Below are 19,019 nucleotides of genomic sequence, written 5' to 3'. Positions count from 1 at the left end.
GAATTAGAATTGAATATTTTCAAGTGGCTCAGCAGGAGGAATCCCTTGCCAGAAAGAAATCTAGACATGATTGGCTGAACCTTGGGGACTCAAATACCACCTTTTTCTACTCAGCAATCAACTCTAGAAGAAACTCCAACAATATTCTAATGCTTTAGAAAGAAGATGGGAACATGTGATGTGTTCATGTTAGCGGTGTAAATGGGGTTAGTGTGTAGTTGTGGGCATGGTTTCAAGTTTCGGTTTCAGAATGCGTTTCGGTCCTCACTGGAAATTTCGACCGAAATCGAAATCCGACAAAATCAAAATAACGGCTAATTTTTCTAGTACAGAATTTCGATCTAAATTTCTAAAATTTCGGCCGAAATTTCGAGATAATATTAAATAATTATCAAAAATCAAGATTTTTGGATGAAATCTCTTAAATTTCGGATGAAATTTCAGGATAAATGAAAATTTTCAGGATGCCGTTGAGAACACCTTGATCGGATGATTTTAGGCCCTTGGACCACCAAATCTCGCTTTGAATTCCACCAAGAAAAACTAAATCGTTGATTTCTTTTTGTCCGTTATCTTATGCATTGGATGTTACTTCCACACGAGATCCAGACCATGTGGGTTGCCTCATGATGCTCTACAAGATACACGGGTTGCAACTCAAGTCACGCAGGCTGGGTTTTCCAAAATCCTACCCTACCCAAGAAATTATCTCCTGTTGGGTCGGAATTGAGTTTTTATGGGAAAACCCGAGATTCATAAACACACACTACCCAAGATAGTTTTTAGGGTCGGGTTGGGTTGTATCGGGTTTTTAATGTTTAGCTTAGGATAGTGACCAATTTCAAAGATTTTAGAAAACAATAAAGTCTTTACAAAAAAAAAAATCTCTAAATTTAAGCATCAAATGCACAAATTAAGGAAAAAAATCTGCCTTTTTCACATCACAACACATGATCAACTCAATGAAAACAACTATATCGCCCCTTTTGATCACCGAGGACACCCAACGCCTGTGTACGTGCCTATCAAACCCAATGGATTCTTCTGACGTCAAGTACATTAGCCCCTCTTTAGTCATTGATACACTGGCGCTGGTTGTCCCTAGTAATCAAAAGGGATGTAAATATCACTTCCCATTTTGAATGGCAAGAATTTTACTAGAAAAGGAGAGAGCCCGTGACCGAGGTGCTAGGGGCAATACAAAAGGGTGGCCCAGTGCACGAGGCTTCAGCCATTGTGGGGTCTGGGGAGGGCTAGATGTATTCTACCTTACCCCTGCTTTGCAGATGACCACCAGGTCACAATGGAGCAACCATACCGTTGCGCCAAGGCTCGTAGGGGACAATACAAAAGAATACTAAAAAATAATTTGCCATGTTATTCAACCGATATTTAAGAAAGTCATAGTACATCTACATGAATCTGGTTGGGTTTCATATTTTTGTCTTTAAATTTGACTCGGCAAGAGATTGTATCGGGTTTTTCAACCTGAAACCTGACCTAACCCAAGACACATGATTTCTAAACCTGACCCAAGTTATTTTTAGGTCGGGTCGGGTAAAACCTTACCCAAGTTGCAACCTTGCTGTGTGAGGCCTTAAAATTGGCAAGGTTTATACGGGCTAAGGACCTGTTTCTTTTGGATTTTGAGCAATTGTGAGTCCAAAACTGATTATCAGATTCATTTATGTTTAGGCCTTGTTTGTTTTGGATTTTGAGAACCGATTGCAAGTCCAAAGCTGATTGATTCTTGGACTCAAAATCACATTTAATTTAGCCTAATAATCATTTTTAAAACACGGCCTCAAAATTTGGACTCGCAATTGGTTCTCAAAATCCAAAAAAAAAAAAGAAAGGCCTAAAAGTGAATTTGATTCTAAAAGTAGTCCTTTGAAAATAATAAGTTAATCTTACATGCAAATGATACATGAAGGTCTCTAGTGTCATATCTAAAATTATTAGGGATTTGCTAGGCAATAGTAGCAGAAAGCCATTTCGCAGCACACTTTTGCAGAGGAGAGAACAACCACACAGGCTCACTTTTTAGCAGATTTTCTCCTATTCATTTAACGCAGCTGGGGTGGCATGTTCTCTCCTGCAAAAGTGAGAGAACCTGCTTTCCGCGAAATTGCCTAGCAAATCCCTCTTAGAGGTATCTAGAGAGGTCCCGAGTCTGTATCCATATTTCAGGGTAAATGATCAACAAGGAGGATACATCTGGCTTGGCATAGGGCAATGGTTCCTCAGCAATGAACCACAAACCACTTTGAGAAAAAGGTGTGATGGGGTCCAAAATCTGCAACCAATCGGCTGTTGACACGTGGCCCTCACAGGGACCACTACAAAGCCAACACCAGTCCCTGCTAGGTATGACGCCTGGACCAATCGGGGACTTCCACCTGTCCCTCTTAGGGATGACACCTGATCCACACAGGGGCTACCACCTGTCCTGGTAGGTGGCTCAGGATCTCTATAAATAGCCTTCACTTGCTCAAAGGTGGGGGTGAACAAAAATCACCACTCAAGGCACTTAACTGGTCTTCTGCTGTTCGGACTTATGACCCCTGCTCATACTGACTTGAGTGTCGAAGGGTCCGTCCGGAGCAACCGCCCCGGTTCGGCCTTCTGACCTTATGTGTCTTGTGCAGGACAGGAAAGCGCCTTGCTCACCAGCTGTGGCGTGCCAGATCAGCCCTTCCGGCCCTACCATAACCTGTTAATAATTTTAGACCTAACAAGGCGCAAAGTGCGTACCTAACAAATAGATGGGAACATTCCGGTAAATAATTGTTTGTTAGTCTTGTGACAGCACAAAAGTCTTCCTCTCTTTCACATCCATCTAGAAAATATGACAAAAAGATGACCACATTCTCTCATTTTATGACAATACACATCCCACTTTTACTACATACCCAGATTAAGATGGCCAAGTTCTTTCATTTTTATAACAATACACATCCTACTTTTACTACATATACAGACTAAGATGACCACATTCTGTTTCATTTCATGACAATAGACATCACTCACTCACTCTCTCTCTCTCTCTCTCTCTCTCTCTCTCTCTCTCTCTCTCGGCATCATGGAGGAAGAGAGGCACAGGTGATCAAGAGGCCCTTTCTTCTCTCTATTCTCATGGAGTCTAACTGGGCCGACATCCACTATTGGGATCAATCCTAACAATCAATTTTCTGGTCGCATGCAGGAACATGCATGTATAATCGAAACCGTTGATCTTGTAAACCCACATGGTCCTGGTCCGATCAGTTTAGCCTTTCTTGGCAAAACTCTAAGGCCCTGTGTGTTTTGGACTTTGAGAACAAATTATGAGTCCAAAATTGATTATTGGACTCACAATAAGTTCTCAAAATCCAAAACAAATAGGGCCTAAACGAGCCTTGATGGATCAAAGCTTAGAATCATCCGATCAAGCTTTGGTGATGGGCCAGCCTTGTGGTTGCTGTTTGGATCTACGGAAATGATCATGTCCAATTGTCCACATAGCACATGTGGGTTCTGAAAATTGGCTGCTAGGGAAGAACGTAATAACTACTATCTTACTTTTTAGAATTTTTCATTCTATTGATTCCACATTTTTAGTAAGGAAAGGTGCATGAAAATCTGAAATACTAATACTGAATTTTTCAGGGTAAAAATGGACTTGTGGTTCTTTCAGTTGCTGCATGATCATGCTCTGTTTCCAAAGGAAAGCAGGACTAGTTGGAGTGATTCAAATTTCCGGTTTTCTCTCTCTATTTCACAAGGTATTCCAATTTTTTTTCTTTTAAACACACATTAAGATATAATACAATATGCAAAGGCATACAAGTAGGTAGATGCAGATAGTTATTTTGTAGATTAGTTGTATAAGAGGCAATGGGGGCTCTGTTTGGATGCCAATCGCAAGGGATCCTCGAGCAATACCTAAGCAAAACAAATGCACGTTTTGGATTACTATGTGTCTTTGGTTGCCAAATAACACCCAAATTCTTAGAGATTACCGGGCAACAAAAATGTGTAATAATTTCATGTCTAGTGGCATAGCGTCACTTCTTTTTCCATATGAAATATCTCTAAAAAGACAAGATTTCATAGGTAATCCTCCTCTCCCCTCTCTCTCAAACTTTTTATGTCTCTATCTCTCCCTCTCCTGGTTAATTTGCATTAAAGTAGAATAATACTCATTGTTATCCTAAGGTTTACATGACATCCAAAATCTTTCCCCCTTCCATAGACTTTACTTCCCTAAAGAATGCTTAAGCATCCAAACAGCAGAATAGTGATAAGTAGTGTTTGGTTGCCAACCTCGTAGAGTAATAAGAGGGGGTGTCAGGCAAAGCAAAATTCTACACGCCAAATTCCTCCTTTTTGGAGAAATTTGGCGTGGAAGTTATAAGCATGGTTTTAAATTTCGACCGAAATTTCGGATTTCGGTGGAGACTGACACCGAAATGCATCAAAACCGAAACGGTCATTTATTTCGGTTGAAATTTTGGAATTTTGGTCGAAATTTGACCCAAAAAATATGTTTTTTTTAATATTAATTTAATATTTCACAAAAATTTTGACTGAAATTTAATATTGAATAAAATATTAGTTTCGGGTCAAGTACCAGATTTCAACCGAAAATTCGAAATTTCACGTTCCGAAATCGGTACCGAAACCGAAATTTTAAACCTTGGTTATAAGCAAGCAATAATTTTAAACCGAAATTTCACATGCAATAATTTCCTTTGAATCTTGTCTAGTAGTATTGTGATGCTAAATTGGCAACCAAACACCATAAAGTCACCAAAAAGCATTTTTTGATTGGGGCGACATCCTTGAGGATGCCCGGCATGTAGCAATCAAATAGAGCCATTTCAGAACCTTGGGTTCATCAAACACCCAAAATCCTTGCACGAGTTTGTCCGCCCATTCATCCTATGATTTCTCTCATTACATTCCTTTTCCTTGAGATTAAGAGAAAATTCAAACAGTAAAAAAGCGGACAAAAACTGTCATGTAAATAGTAAATGGCAGCCAAACAATAGTAGAAAGGAAAAGGAAAATTTGTCCTTTTACTTTCATTTTCTTAAGTCTTGGTGCAAACAAATGGACCCAAGGCCATGTTTGGCAACCTTGTATTTTCTTCCATGAAATGTTAGTTATCATGTGGTAAGAAAAGTGGCGAAGCAGAAGCTTCAAAGGGGAGGGGAGAATATTAGAGTCTATCCAATCTCACCATTAGATTGTGTATGATGTAGATTAGGTTCTGCTTCAAAGGGGAGGGGAGAATATTAGAGTCTATCCGATGTCACCATTAGATTGTGTATGATGTAGATTAGGTGCTTCGGAATAAATTGGCAACTAAGCTAGATTTAGCATGTAGGATTTTTATATTTATTTCTTTCCTGATTATGTTTATCTATTTCTATATTTATCCCTTTGAGTGTTATATATAAACACTCATTAGGACTAATTGTAATCAATTCAGGAAAGCAATGATTAGTGAAAATCTTATCGTCTAATATTTACATGGTGTCAGAGCTATTGCCTCACGTCAGGTCTTGGGTTCAAAACCCAACAACTCCTTGCTATTATAAATTAGTCATAATGAGTGTTTATATAGAGCACTCAAAGGGATAAAGATAGCAATAAAGAAACATAATCAAGGAAAGATATAAAGATAGAAATCCTACATGCTAAATCTAGCTTAATCAAGCATAAGCTTTTGAACCTGGTGTAATTTAATCCTTTATACTTCAACAGAGATCATCGTCTCACCCGAGTGAGGCCCTTGAATCCACAAGGAAGAAGGTCAAACCACACGAAGGTCAAACCACATCACCAATATTTATAGAAATCAAACCCGTCTCTCCTTTCCTAATTCTATTCTAACTTCACCTCTAATCTAATTAGGATTAGGATTCTTAACTTAACTGTAAGTCTTACTAACTGATAATTAACTGCCTCATACAAATAGAACTAAGAAACAAAAAGGAAAACAAAAACCGTCCTACCTCTGTTATAGCCTAGAGAAAGCTCAATTTCTACTATTTGTCGAGAGGCACCTATGATTCAAGCACACCACTAGAGTCTGCTGCATTTAAGCTCAAGTCACTATTTAAAAACTCCACGAGTCGATGGTCGACTATTTAAGAACTTCCTGAGTCGGTATTAAAAAAATTCCCGATATGATCGTTGACTCAGTCAAATCAACATCATTTTATGTTGACTGAGTTTTCGTTGGAGCTGGCCGTTTGGATATACGGATTTTAGAAGTGTAAAAGATGGTTCATGATCAAGCTGCTGCCGCTGTCCTGGCAGCATTTCTTGGATTTTAAGTAAGAAAACAAGGTTTTAAAAACCTCTCCCCCATCATGATCGATATCTAAAACTTGGTTTTCTTACTTAAAATCCAAGAAACGCTGCCGGCACAGCATACAACAGCCTGATAATGAACCCTTTTTGCACTGTTTTCAAACTAAAAACCTGGATTCTAAAATCCGCATATCCAAACGGCCCCTAAGTTTTGCCCAACTAATCAAAACACCTTTCAACTCGCCCCTAGTTAATGGAAAAGTGATCATGTCAATCATTTACTCGCCCGCCCAATTCGACAACTAGCTTTTACGAGTTACCTTTTACAAGTTTACCTAAGTTCTTATCTGAGTCTGAGTTTTGAAACATTGGTTGACCAACTAACACGCCGTGATCAATTGGGCAATACATATATGATCTCATTTGTGTATTAGGGCCTATATCACCTCTCAGGTTTTGTTCGATTTGCATTTTAATTTGGCTTGATTACTTGACTAAAAAATAAACACAATTTTGAGTCCAATATTAAGTTCGGACTTAAAATCAATTCTTATAATCTAAAACGACCAGGGCCTAGCTAAGACAGCTAGATAATATTCTAGTTAAGCTTTGGTGTAATATGGGTTGGACGGTCTCAGAAGCTGATGATATTTGCACCCCTTATTTTGATAATTACAGCCTTCATTTTATTATAGCACCTCTCATTGGTTCTAGATAGCTTTTTGGGAATGCTAACAGACCACAAGAGAAGTGAGATGGGTTTCCCATGTATCACCTCCCCTAGTCATGAAAGGGAAATTTCTCTGTTGCATTAGTTTAATAAGATAAAAATGACTCATTGACCATTTATTAATCAAACTACTCCGATGTTAACAAGTCCCACATGATCGTGACAATATAATTCAGATCACATTAATTTAATCTTCTAATTGAATAACATAAGATTGACCCTAGTTCCCCACAAGCCTCTTTTAGTCCATGTTACTAACATATCTTCCTACTTTCTATGGCCGCTAGAGGTTTAGGGCGTAGTGATATATCCGCCCCCTTTTTTTACTTGGGATTTCGGACAGCCCGCTGATGGGCTTATGTACTTCACATGGGAAGGAGTCAACGTTCCTGATTGTCGCGTACACTGAATCTGGCTGTCCCATGTAAAGATAAGGGGCAAATTTATCATTTCCATTCTCCAAATCTCCACAGAAACAGTGGGAGAATGAGTTCCCATTGATGACATTCAAGGGCATCCATTCAAGTTACAATTGGGTCCGACCATCTTCAAGGGTTGTCCCCTTTATTTCTGCCAATAGAAGGTTGGATTAGGTAGTCTGAAGATGCCGAATCTATTTCCCTACATATGGTGGGGAAATCATATCCATAACTCTAAGACCTCTGACTTCAGCCAAGGAGAGAATGCCACATGGATTGTGTGACAACCAGGTTCTACATTGGACCTTATCACTTTGATTTTTGAGGGATTATGTCTGTCTTGTGGCTACCATGACCCAGTTCAAGAATGTTCCAGATTCAATATGGGTAACATTTCTTTACTCATTCCCATCCAATTCTTTTTTTAATTGAACCGTGAGATACCACCCAAAATTTTCATCGGGTTGTCCCAGATCTGAATGTATTTTGCTACCCTACGAAAATATCCTGCATGCCATGTTTGGCAACCCTAAAAGAAAATTCATGGAACATTTTTATACCCAAGGTCAGATATGGGTAGAGATCGTTGGTGGTAGAGAGATTTGAGAGGGCCATAAGTGAGAACAGCATGTGATGAGAATGGTAAACAAAGAAACCTGTTTGAAATAAGATTTTTGTTTTCCCTAGCCTATTTTCCAACCCCATCTCAAGACTCAACTAGCATTGATTCAAATGGATCATTACAACATAAATGGATCCCTTCCGAATTGGGTCCGTCGACGGCCCTAATAATAAGTATATCAATAATAGGTTTACATTATTTAAATAGAAAAATACATGCATTTTTTTTATGAATATTTCCCAAACATTTCCCATATGTTACAAATATCACCAAATTTACTTTATAAGCATTATCATACACATGGTAGGCCTTCTGTGGGTAATGTACCATTTACATCATTCGTCTAATGCGCGCTAAAATGAAGATAAATATTCTTCAGTTTACTAACATTTCATAAATATTTGGGGGGTTTTAGTAGGGAAAAAAAAGAATTTAGAATGTAGTCGAAAAGATCAAACCCTAGACCTCAAGATGCCATAAGATGCATGCATGCATGCATCACAAGTCATGCATTTAGCAATGTAGCATGTGAAACATAATCTATCCATATGAGGTAGTTATGATTCGTTTTTCAGTTGTGGTTGTTTCATCTCCAAAATTCTATCCTCATCTCTAGGGCAGAAGCTCTCGTTCATTTGCCTTTCGCTTTTCATATCCTCTCCTTGGCTTTATAAAACCACACCTTCCCTTAGCCACTTGCACAATGTCGACGTCTTACATGCATACTTTGTGTCCCTACTCTTTCTCTCTACCCAAAAACTCTCTAGTAAAGAGAACTATATTAAGCCCTTCCATTTTCTCTAGACTTACACCTTCATCATCTCCAACTCCTCCTCGCCTTATAAGAAATTCCCCTGTTTTTGCAGCCCCAGCCCCTCTCCTAACACCATTGGTAAATCCCTCCCTCCCTCCCTCTCTCTCTCTCCCTCTCTCTCTCTCTCTATTATATATATATATATATATATATATATATATATATATTGTAGTGCCCATATAGCTGCATATGTTCCACCATGTAGGTCTGAATTCCCATAGGCTGTGTTGATTTACAGTGAGAGTGATGATAATCTTAATTATAATTATTGAACTGGTACGATATCAGCAGTCCCATGTTTTGATAACGGCACTCCTCCCTTTCTATCTAGTAGGATTTTTGGATTGGAGTAAAGATAAGGAGAAAAGAGCCATTATTAAACAGGGGAGGGAGAGGATACATACTATCTCCCTTTATGTCACAAGGAAGTAAGGAACAGTGGACTATGGTTATCGGAAAGACACCCCTGACAAACTTTTCATCCTTCCACCTCTTGTAGGATTGCAAAAACTATAGTTGAATTTGGATGGGGCTCTGTTTTTCAACCATGAGGTCTCAGGTTCGATCTCATCTTAGCTACCCAAAAGGCAAAATTAATAATTAAAAGAAATTAACTATATCACAGTGAAGGTTACACTAATCAAGAATATTTCTCCACTATCTTGAATCTTGTATTTTAAATTTAAATATCATTTTGTGCGGGAGTGCAGCATGATGTTTTTTTCCTATAAATATTATTTTTTTTGCGGTAATTTATGTTTATTATGGTTTATCAGTTGATGGATGCTCTTTCTTTTAATATTTGAAGCTAGGAATTGACTTGCTAATTTTGGATAATGTAAAATAAACGATGAATTACAATATGTTTCTCGAAATTGTTACCTGTTGGCTTGTGTGCGATTTTTGTAGTCCACTAAGGCCCTCTACGTATTGAAGGGAAAATATTTGTCGTGGAAATCTTTTCCTAAGAATTTTTCATTTCCACAATTTAAGAGCGAAATGTTAAATTAAAGTGTCATTTTATTACAAATTAAAGATCCATATAAGTAAAAAGGACAGAAAGACCCTATGAAGCTTCACTGCTCCCTGGGATTGGCTTTGGACCTTTCTTACGCAGCTTAGGTCGAGAGCGAAGATTGAACTTAGGCGGTGTGTGAAAATTAGAAGGATGTCTAGAGCAACCAGAGTGAAAGCCATCACAGTGTGGGCACTGAAGGGGTGACACGTGAGAAAGGCTACCTGAAATAACCCGATTGCGAGTCATCACATAATAGGCTAGTGACAAAAGGGGTAACTGGAGAATAACCAAAAGTAAAAGTTATCATAGAGTGGGCCGCCGAAGACTAGCGGGGCTGACCCAAGTAAGAAAAAGGAGGCGAATACATCACTTCCCACAAAAATGAAGTTTTTCACTATCCGGTGTTTTCGTATTCGACCATCCGAGTCGCCCGGTGGGCCCATATAAAAAGGAAAATCAGGAGATCTTTCATGGATGCCGTACACATGGAGGTGGACCCACTCACCCGCACCACATAACAAACTCGCGAGTTTCTCTCCTTCCCGCATTAAAAAGAAAGAAAGAGACGTTCTCCAACGTCTTTAACTATGAATTGCTTTTGAACTAACCATGGTTAAGTCCTGAGTAGAAAAACAGATGAAGCTAGCTATTAATGGAAAAGCTTGTATTGTATGGTGTGTGAGTTGTGAACGGGTGAAGTGACAGATAAGAGTCCGATTCTCTTCCAAATCCATAGAGGTGAAAATTTCAATAAAAGTTCCAGTAGAGATGCGTTTTTCCTGATGAGAAATCTCTCGGAAATAACGAAACTGCTGAAATTCTTGCAGATTCCGCTTCTTTTTATCTTCTTATTCGTCTGTTCTCAATATTATTCTTCTTATTCCTCTGATCTAAATCCAATTGTAATCTCCTTTTCTTTATCTCTGAGAAAATTTCGACTTCTCTTGGAAAAGAAATTAGTCATTTCAAGCTTTGAATTTCATATTTTCCGGCTAATTTTCCATTGCTAGTTTCTTATTGATTTGAACTATCAATTTTCTGTGCCATTTTCAATCGTTTTGAACAAATTCCTACGCCATTTTCTTGTGTTTGGTAATTTATCCAATCTCTTCTATATTTTTCAGAATTTTCTTTCATTAATTTATAGTATTTTAAGATAATTTCTCAGCTTTAAAAAAGAAGAAGAGATTTTACCTCTCCTTTTTTTAGCAAGTGTACGTCATAAAAGGTATGTTGGGAGTATAACCGGAAGTCAAAGTTCAAAGTTCAAAGATCTCTGTATCTGATCTTAAAGTATACATTACTATTCGGAGTTTTTTCTACTCAAAAGCCAAAAAACAGAAAGTCTAGCCCTTACTTTTTAATTTAATTAACATTAATTTAGTAATTCGAGATATTATATGTTTGTATTGTCTAATTTTAGAAAGTTACAGACAGAAGAAATGGGGAAAGATTCATATGAGGAGGCGATTGCAGGGCTGAAGAAGCTCCTCAGGTAAAAGATTATTTGTTCATAGTTGATTTAATTTCTCGGCGAGATAACTATGTCATGTATAGATTAAAGCGATCTTCATTCCTTTTTTATCTTTTTTAATTTCGAATTTTTTGGTGTAATTCAGTGAAAAGCAGGACCTTGGCCCTGTTGCGGCCATGAAAATCGATCAGATAACAAGCGAATTGCAGACAACCAGTACTTTTAACCCCATCGAGAGGATGAAAGCCGGTATGGAACATTTCAAGAAAGAGAAGTACGAGTAAGTACAAAATTACCTTTAATTCCCTTTCTCCCCTTCATATTTTGATCCAATTCTCGTTTAGAAGTAAGAACCGTGGTTTAAAATTTCGGTTTCGGTACCTGAATTTCCGAAAATTGACCGAAATTTCGGCTGAAATTTTGTAACAGGTTTTTTTATTTATTTAAAATTATATTAAATCGAAATTTCGGACCCAAATTCCGAAATTTCGGTCGAAATTTGGTAAATGGCGAAATTTCGGTCTCCACCGAAATCCGGCCGAACTAAAACTGGTGGGGACATTTTCGTATTTTATAAGTTATAACTGTCCAATCGGTAAATTGTGAGAATTTTCTGCCCGCGGGTTAACGATTTTGTGGAATTCTAACAACTTTCCACAGGTTAACTTTTGTCTCATTATTGAAACCTAGAAGTGCGGAAAATTTTTCCCGTAAATTCGGCCTTGTGTTTTCTGTCAGGAGTCGGGGGATGCACCTTAATTATCTCGAAGTGACTGAAATACCCTTGAGAACATGATCTTTGACCCTGACCGTCGTCTCTTTTTAATCATATAATATTGGGGTTTGTGCTGCATTTTGCAGGAAGGATACTCAACTCTTCGGCGAACTTGCCAAAGGCCAGAGCCCCAAGGTTAAGTCATAAGCCTATTTTAGTCAATGCCAATTTTTTTTTTTTTTTATCTCATTCATTCTACAAAACGCGTCTTTCTCTTTTAACCATCGTTCACATTCGGTTTTCCAGGTGCAACTCGGGTCGGGTTGAGGCCAACCCAACCCAACCCGAAAACTTCAACCCCCAACCCTAACCCAACCCAACCCGAGTTTCAATCCGGCTTGGCTAACCCAACCCAACCTAAATTGATTTTTCCCTAACCCGAATCCAACCCGACCCGACCCGATTTCCCAAGTTGGGCCGGGTTGACTATGACAATCACCTGTTTACTTCTTACTTTAGTTTGTTGTTTGCCATTATTTTTGGATATAAGTTAATAGGAAATATTAAATAAGTATTATAATTGTAACGATGGAAAGAAAAAACAAAAAAGTCAACAAAAGGTAAAAGTCTACAAAAAAAAAAAACATGTATATTGACAAACTGTGTTTATCTTTGGCGGGTTCACGGGTCGGGTTGCCTAATCCCCAACCCAACCCAACCCAACCCGAATTTAAGTCGGGTTGCCAAATCCCAACCCGAAATTGGTCAACCCAACCCGCCCAAAAATCGGGTTCAACCCAACCCAAGTTGCACCCCTAGTTTTCCTTCTGCCGTTTTAAGAATCCACATCTTTATTTTCTATCCTTGCTTTCCAAGGGTAGTTTAGTAAATACAATCTTTTGGATCTTAAATTGATCCGGCACTTAATTTTTCACTAATCAAGGTTTTGACAGGCCACATGACATGGGCTCACGACATTAGATACTTTTGGTAGCTGTATTTTTGGAAAATAGAATCGAAACTAATATTTTTGCATTAGAAATTTGAATTTCATAAGGTCCATGTACTGTTATTTAATGGTCATTTATCATAAAATAATATTACCTTACTTGGATTTCCCTTTTGTTCATGGTTAGTTAGCCGATATACACAAGTATTCAGTGTATGTTCCCAAACATTCTGTCTCGAGATTCAAACAATATACTATCATCTCGTGTCAAATCGGCTGATAGACTATACACTGGACAGTCAGTATAATCGACACAATATTGCCTTGTAATATTTTAGAGAAAGAAAGCTTGGGGTGGGGGCCCCATGGCAAATTGGCCATAGGCTCCAGATCGTCCCAATGGGATAAGCTTAACAATACAAGTGGGGGAAGGTTTTCTTCTTGAATGTGGACCCTAAAAAATGGACCTTTTTATATTTTTTTTCCAATATTTTGACGCTTGTCTGAAAGCTACCCGTTCCAAAATTCAATAAAGTGGAGGGAGGGTCCACGCACCTGAAAATTCATGAGGGGCAAATTCGTCTTTCGGGCGGACTTCGACCCCCGATTATTCTGGGCCGTCCCTTTAGATGGTTATGATTTTGGTTTAAATATAAGCTTTTTTGTTCATTTATTGACTTAAAAATTATGAAATATGCAGTTCATGGTGTTTGCGTGTTCGGATTCCCGCGTGTGCCCCTCGCATGTCCTGAATTTCCAGCCCGGGGAGGCTTTCATGGTCCGAAACATTGCTAACATGGTCCCACCGTACGACCAGGTCTTGGAATAATCCATGCCGTTTAAGCTATATATATAGTTTCTGTTTGTCTACGAAATTGCATATAGATTTAACTCAACTCCTTTGTCTACATCGCAGACTAAATACGCTGGTGTGGGAGCTGCCATTGAATATGCTGTCCTCCATCTCAAGGTAATTATTTTTAGCTGTCCCCATACGACTACCTCTTTTACAAGGGAAATGATATCAGCCCAACCTTATTTTGATATTTTCACTACATTTCGCAAAAGCTCTCCCTAGCCAATTAAAAAGAAAAGTCATGCTGGGTTTGTGCAAATATTAAACCATTGTTGTGTTGATATCATTTCCCCTTTTATAATTATCCTAATTTTTATCCCTTCCTTATTTTAATAATCGTACTCGTCTCTTTCCTATAACTTTTCCAGGTACCTCCAAATAGCTTTTTAGGTGATTATAAAAGCATAAAGTAGAGAGACTAGGGCCATAAAAAAAGCTGGGGATATCATTTCCCTTTCAATTTTAATTCATTCATGGGAATGGTACATTTGCCCCTTTTTTACTTGGCACAGCCCCTTCTGGCTTCTAGTGTAAAAGAGTAGTCATAAATACACTGAGGTGCTACATCAAGTTAAAAAAAAGCCAGAAGGGCGAATATATCACTTCCCTTTCTATCTTGCATTTTATTGGGGAGGGGGGAAGTGATATATTCGTACCCTTTCCTTTTTTTGGTCCACCTCGTTCTAGTGTATTTATGGCTACATTTTTTACACTAAAAGGGGTGGCATAGTGAAGAAAGACGGACGAATATATCATTTCCCTTTATGCGGAACATTCTTACTGAAATCCAAAAAACAACAGTCCACTAATTGTTCTTAACTTATCACCGGTCTTTATCGATAGGTATCGGGCAAGAGATTGGCAGTTATCCTTTTGGAATTTTACAACTAATTGTTCTAGTGTCTTGGCTTGGCTTGGGTATTATTGAAGGACAAATTCCTCCGACTTATCCTTTTCTTGTCTTTTTGTACAGCTGTCAACGGGAAATGGATGCCCTTTTTTTTAGCAGCTAATCGCCTAATCGTATAGTTTAGCTCTTACGAGCAGCTCTCGTGTTTACTTTTTTTATACGCGAGATTCTGTTTCCTGTTGTAGTTTTTGAAGAGAGTATTTGGCAGGTGGAGCATATTGTAGTTGTCGGACACAGCTGTTGCGGTGGGATAAAGGGACTCATGTCTATCCCCGACAACGGAGCCACTGGCACGTAAGTATTCATTCCATTTTACTTCTCATTTTCTTTTGGAGCTCCTCTCTTTTTACTTTTTCAATATTTTTACCTTTTCCTTTCTCTTTTGAAGTATATAGATCCTAAAACCTATATGAATGCTTTATTGTCGCCTCGCTTTTCGCATCTCCTCTAAAGTTTGGGTTCTCCGTTGGGATATTATGAAATAATATATGTTTTGGACAACCGGCCTTGGAGAGTTTTTTACTTTATCTTCTCTCAAAGTCAAAGGAAGGGTATATAATATTCTTTTTTTCACTGTCTGATCATTGTTGCATGTTCTTTGGCACTATATTTGTCGATCATAACCACTTATTTTCTTGTAAAAACCTAAAAAAGCTTTATCATTAAATGAGAAATGACATACTGTGAGATGGACTTAATCCTAGTCCCACCAGATACTGTGACTGGGAGCACTCAGTAAATTGATGTATGAACCGAACTGTTTATCCATTAGCTCCAAAGTGGAGTGATACTATCAATATGTCATAACCCAAACTAAGCATGCCAATTGGGTGGCTAGTGTCACGAGGATACAATGTTTTTTTTTTTTTTTTTTTTGAATGGTAGTTAAAAGGATACAGTTGACATTAAAATTGAAGTACTTACATAGGATATTTGGTGGGCACTCCTGTCTGAGTGGGGTTGTTGTCCTTTATGGGGTTGGCTTCCTATGATGTGCTAACCCTCTAGGTACAGCAGGCTATGGGCTGGGACTTGAGTGTGAGAGGACTTGCCTGTTTGTGTGAGGCATGGAAATCACGTTGTAGCTTGTAAGCGTGGCCTAAGGGAGCTTTGGGTGTCGACTATGAATTTCATAGAGGGATGCTCCAGTTTCTTCGGTCAAGGGTTGGGTTCTCACTTGCATTGCGCCTACGGACGGTGCACGAGGTTACAATTATGCTCTGCCTCCGTATCGCGGTATATCTTGTGTGTAGACCAATCTATAGGCTTTCTATGAGTTCATGCCGGTGTGACTTCGACTGCCTCGCTAGATGTAAGTCTTGCAGATTAGTCCGTGGTTCATGCTTGTTCCTTAGATGGCCAAGGGTTTGGATTTGGCAAATCTGGACTTGGCGAACTGAATGTCTAATTCAATGGAGGGGTTAAGTTATCCAAGCAAGTGGGTAGACTTGCGCCACAATCTTGCAAATGGTCCTTTGATGCAGTGGTTTGATTAACACTAACTCTTTGGGCTTGGCGTAGCGGAGCATGGTTTGACATTGCCTTGCCTCCATATGGCTTTAGCTGCCATGCGGGACTTCGGTCTTGTGGATTGGTTCATGGTACATGCATATTCCTTGAATTGCTAGGTCGTGAGGCCTGTAGGATTTTTGCGTGACATCGACATGCTCACACTAGATTTTAACAACAACAAAAAAAAAATCCTTCAATGCAGCAACACCGCTTTAGATTTCTGTTTGGAAGGACAAGTCCATGTAGACATTGTTTTTTAGGATTGTTAAGAGTTAGGATTAGAAGTTGGGTCCTAGTCTAATTAGGTAGATGATTCTTAATTGGAAAAGAGGTTGAGAGTTTATCATAACACCTTTGTCCAATGGTTTTTTTTTGGACGATGGACACTTTGTTTTGGCCGAAACAAAAAACTCTACTCGTTCATCTTTAGAAAGTACTTCATCTTTGGCCAGATCGGTGTTGACGGTGATCAACCCCTGTTCTCTCTTCCTATGCCACAATCTAACTCTATCCGATGAGTTGCCTACAAATGCACAATTCACATTCAATAGAAATCTATGTTCTTTAGAGGGTTAGTATTATCTAAAGAGGGCAAAATTTGAAAATTCCCTGAAAATTTTGCATATGGCATAATCTTCGATTAGAACTTTGTTGGAGAAGTCCAAATTATACGCACGTGCACATGTGCGCGACCACACACACACACAACACACAGATGTCTAAGGTCTGGTCCTATTAAGAGAAAACAAAATCATTGGGCCCTATCTCATTTTCCTCTCATATGCTTTTTTGCAGTGATTTCATAGAGGACTGGGTAAAGATCTGCTTGCCTGCAAGGAACAAGGTAAAAGCCGAGCATGGCAATTTGCCTTTCCCTGAGCAATGCGGCATATGCGAAAAGGTGAGCCTTCAACCTGCTGTTACAGGAAAAGATGCGAATTCCAACTAATTTCACTCGTTACCTTGCCTTAATTGCTCTAGTTTGTGAATAAAAGGATATCTGGTATCTGCATGAGCATGTTTTGATAATGGGACGAATTAGAGAAGTGTAAAACATGGTGATTTACCCCATTATCAAAGCATGGTCCTGCGGGTCAGTCCCATATAAAAAGCTTTTACTATGTCACTAGAATGACTAGGTAAGAAGTAAGAAATATAAGTTCTTTATTACCCAGCCAAGAAGATAATGACTAGACTAACAGTACGGTTGGGATCAATTCTAATTCCACATGAAGACACGTGTGTACAGTCACGGCCATACAGGGACAGCCCCTTCTAGTGTATTTATGACTTCCCTTTTACACCAGCAGGGGCTGCGAATATATCATTTTCCTTACAAGCCTGACTACTACCATATCATTAACATTTTTTTAGAATAGAAAAACTCACAGGCCCTGTTTGTTTTGGAATCTGAGAACTGACTGTCAGTCCAAAGCTGATTATTGGAATCGAAATTAAGGCCTGTTTTAGACTGACAACCGATTGTGGGCCCTAAACTGATTATTGGACACAAAATTACATTTAATTTTGACTCCAATAATCGGTTTGAGCCCCTCAATCGTCTGTCACAATCTAAAAAGAACAGGGCCTAAATGTAAATTTGAGTCCAATAATCAGTTATGGACACAGTTGGTTCACAAAATCCAAAAAAGAGTAACAAAAAACAGATCATATCCACCGAGAAATGCAAAAGCCAAAAGCTCCAAAGCTAACAGGACGTGTTAGGCTAGGCCCTTTAAAGCTGTCTCATGCCAAGATGAGTCATCCCACCTAGTCCCATACCTAGGCAGGCCACGACTTAGGACCGTAACATCTTCTGAATTGGTAGAGCAATTATATACCAAAACTTGGTGTGTAGTTTATTCCTCATTAGTAATTTTGGACTGGGTTAAAACTATACCCTTTTGACGCAATTTGTTGCAAGTAAAGAAGAAAAAGCCGGGCAGGAACCGAAGCCAATTTCGAGCAAACGTTTAAATTTGTGATGTGGTTTGAACATGTGCAGGAAGCTGTGAATGTGTCGCTGGGAAACCTACTAACATACCCGTTCGTTAGAGATGGGCTGGCCAAGAAAACACTAGCTCTCCATGGCGGATACTACGATTTTGTTTCTGGCTTTTTTGAAACCTGGGGGCTTAATTTCAGCCTCTCACCCCCTGTCAAAGTGCCTTAATTACTCTCTCTCTCTCCCTCTGTTTTTCTAGTATGATGTACCGTGAATTGTGTGGAGCTGTAGATCCTTTCATGAATAATTAATGTTGTGATATTAATATAGAGAGCATCCCTCTCTATTGTGCGTCTCTATTGGTATTTTTAAGGTTACCTTTTTCACGTATATAGAACATTCGTTGTGTATGCTATTCATTACCATCTGATCATCTGAAACTTGTAGCTGGTTCACAAACCATTTCCTCTCTCTCTCTCTCTCTCTCTCTCTCTCTCTCTCTCTCTCTCTCTCTCTCTCTCTCTCTCTCTCTCTCTCTCTGTGTGTGTGTATATATATATATATATATATATATATATATATATATATATATATATATATATATATATATGAGAAAAGAGTAGGTACTCCCTGGAGTAGATAACTTATGTACTCCCTAGATTAAAATAACAGTCGGGGCCACATTGTTTGGGTGATCCAAACCATTAGCTTAAAATACGGTTTCTACACACAAGTGTAAATAAGTTAGATAA

At 38.7% G+C, this 19,019-nt stretch overlaps 1 protein-coding gene and 1 long non-coding RNA gene across 4 annotated transcripts in view; both read left to right on the top strand.

Annotated features, from left to right (window-relative positions):
* Positions 1-18,624, top strand: part of CA2 (carbonic anhydrase 2) — a 30,874-nt gene extending 12,250 nt beyond the window's left edge. Inside the window, exons 2-10 of one of the 3 annotated variants that reach the window (XM_077387981.1) lie at positions 8,841-8,966; positions 11,340-11,401; positions 11,526-11,660; positions 12,242-12,290; positions 13,745-13,861; positions 13,961-14,014; positions 15,019-15,104; positions 17,118-17,223; positions 18,328-18,624. In XM_077387981.1, coding sequence (XP_077244096.1) covers positions 11,349-11,401; positions 11,526-11,660; positions 12,242-12,290; positions 13,745-13,861; positions 13,961-14,014; positions 15,019-15,104; positions 17,118-17,223; positions 18,328-18,495 — 768 coding nt within the window. In that variant the 5' untranslated portion in view covers positions 8,841-8,966; positions 11,340-11,348 and the 3' untranslated portion in view covers positions 18,496-18,624. Of the gene's footprint in view, positions 1-8,762; positions 8,967-10,549; positions 10,645-11,339; positions 11,402-11,525; positions 11,661-12,241; positions 12,291-13,744; positions 13,862-13,960; positions 14,015-15,018; positions 15,105-17,117; positions 17,224-18,327 lie in introns of those variants that run through there. The other 2 variants (XM_077387979.1, XM_077387980.1) reach the window with 2 other exon arrangements.
* LOC143883105 (uncharacterized) lies at positions 2,789-3,949 on the top strand. Its single transcript, XR_013252334.1, has 3 exons — positions 2,789-3,102; positions 3,206-3,542; positions 3,649-3,949. It is a non-coding gene; the product is annotated as an uncharacterized LOC143883105 (long non-coding RNA).
* Positions 18,625-19,019: the final 395 nt, after the last annotated feature.

The sequence above is a fragment of the Tasmannia lanceolata genome, unplaced genomic scaffold, assembly GCF_043159265.1.
Source record: "Tasmannia lanceolata isolate RefF3 unplaced genomic scaffold, GAP_Taslan_0.1 ptg000008l, whole genome shotgun sequence".
Lineage (NCBI taxonomy): Eukaryota > Viridiplantae > Streptophyta > Magnoliopsida > Canellales > Winteraceae > Tasmannia > Tasmannia lanceolata.
This window is presented reverse-complemented; position numbering and strand designations above follow the sequence as displayed.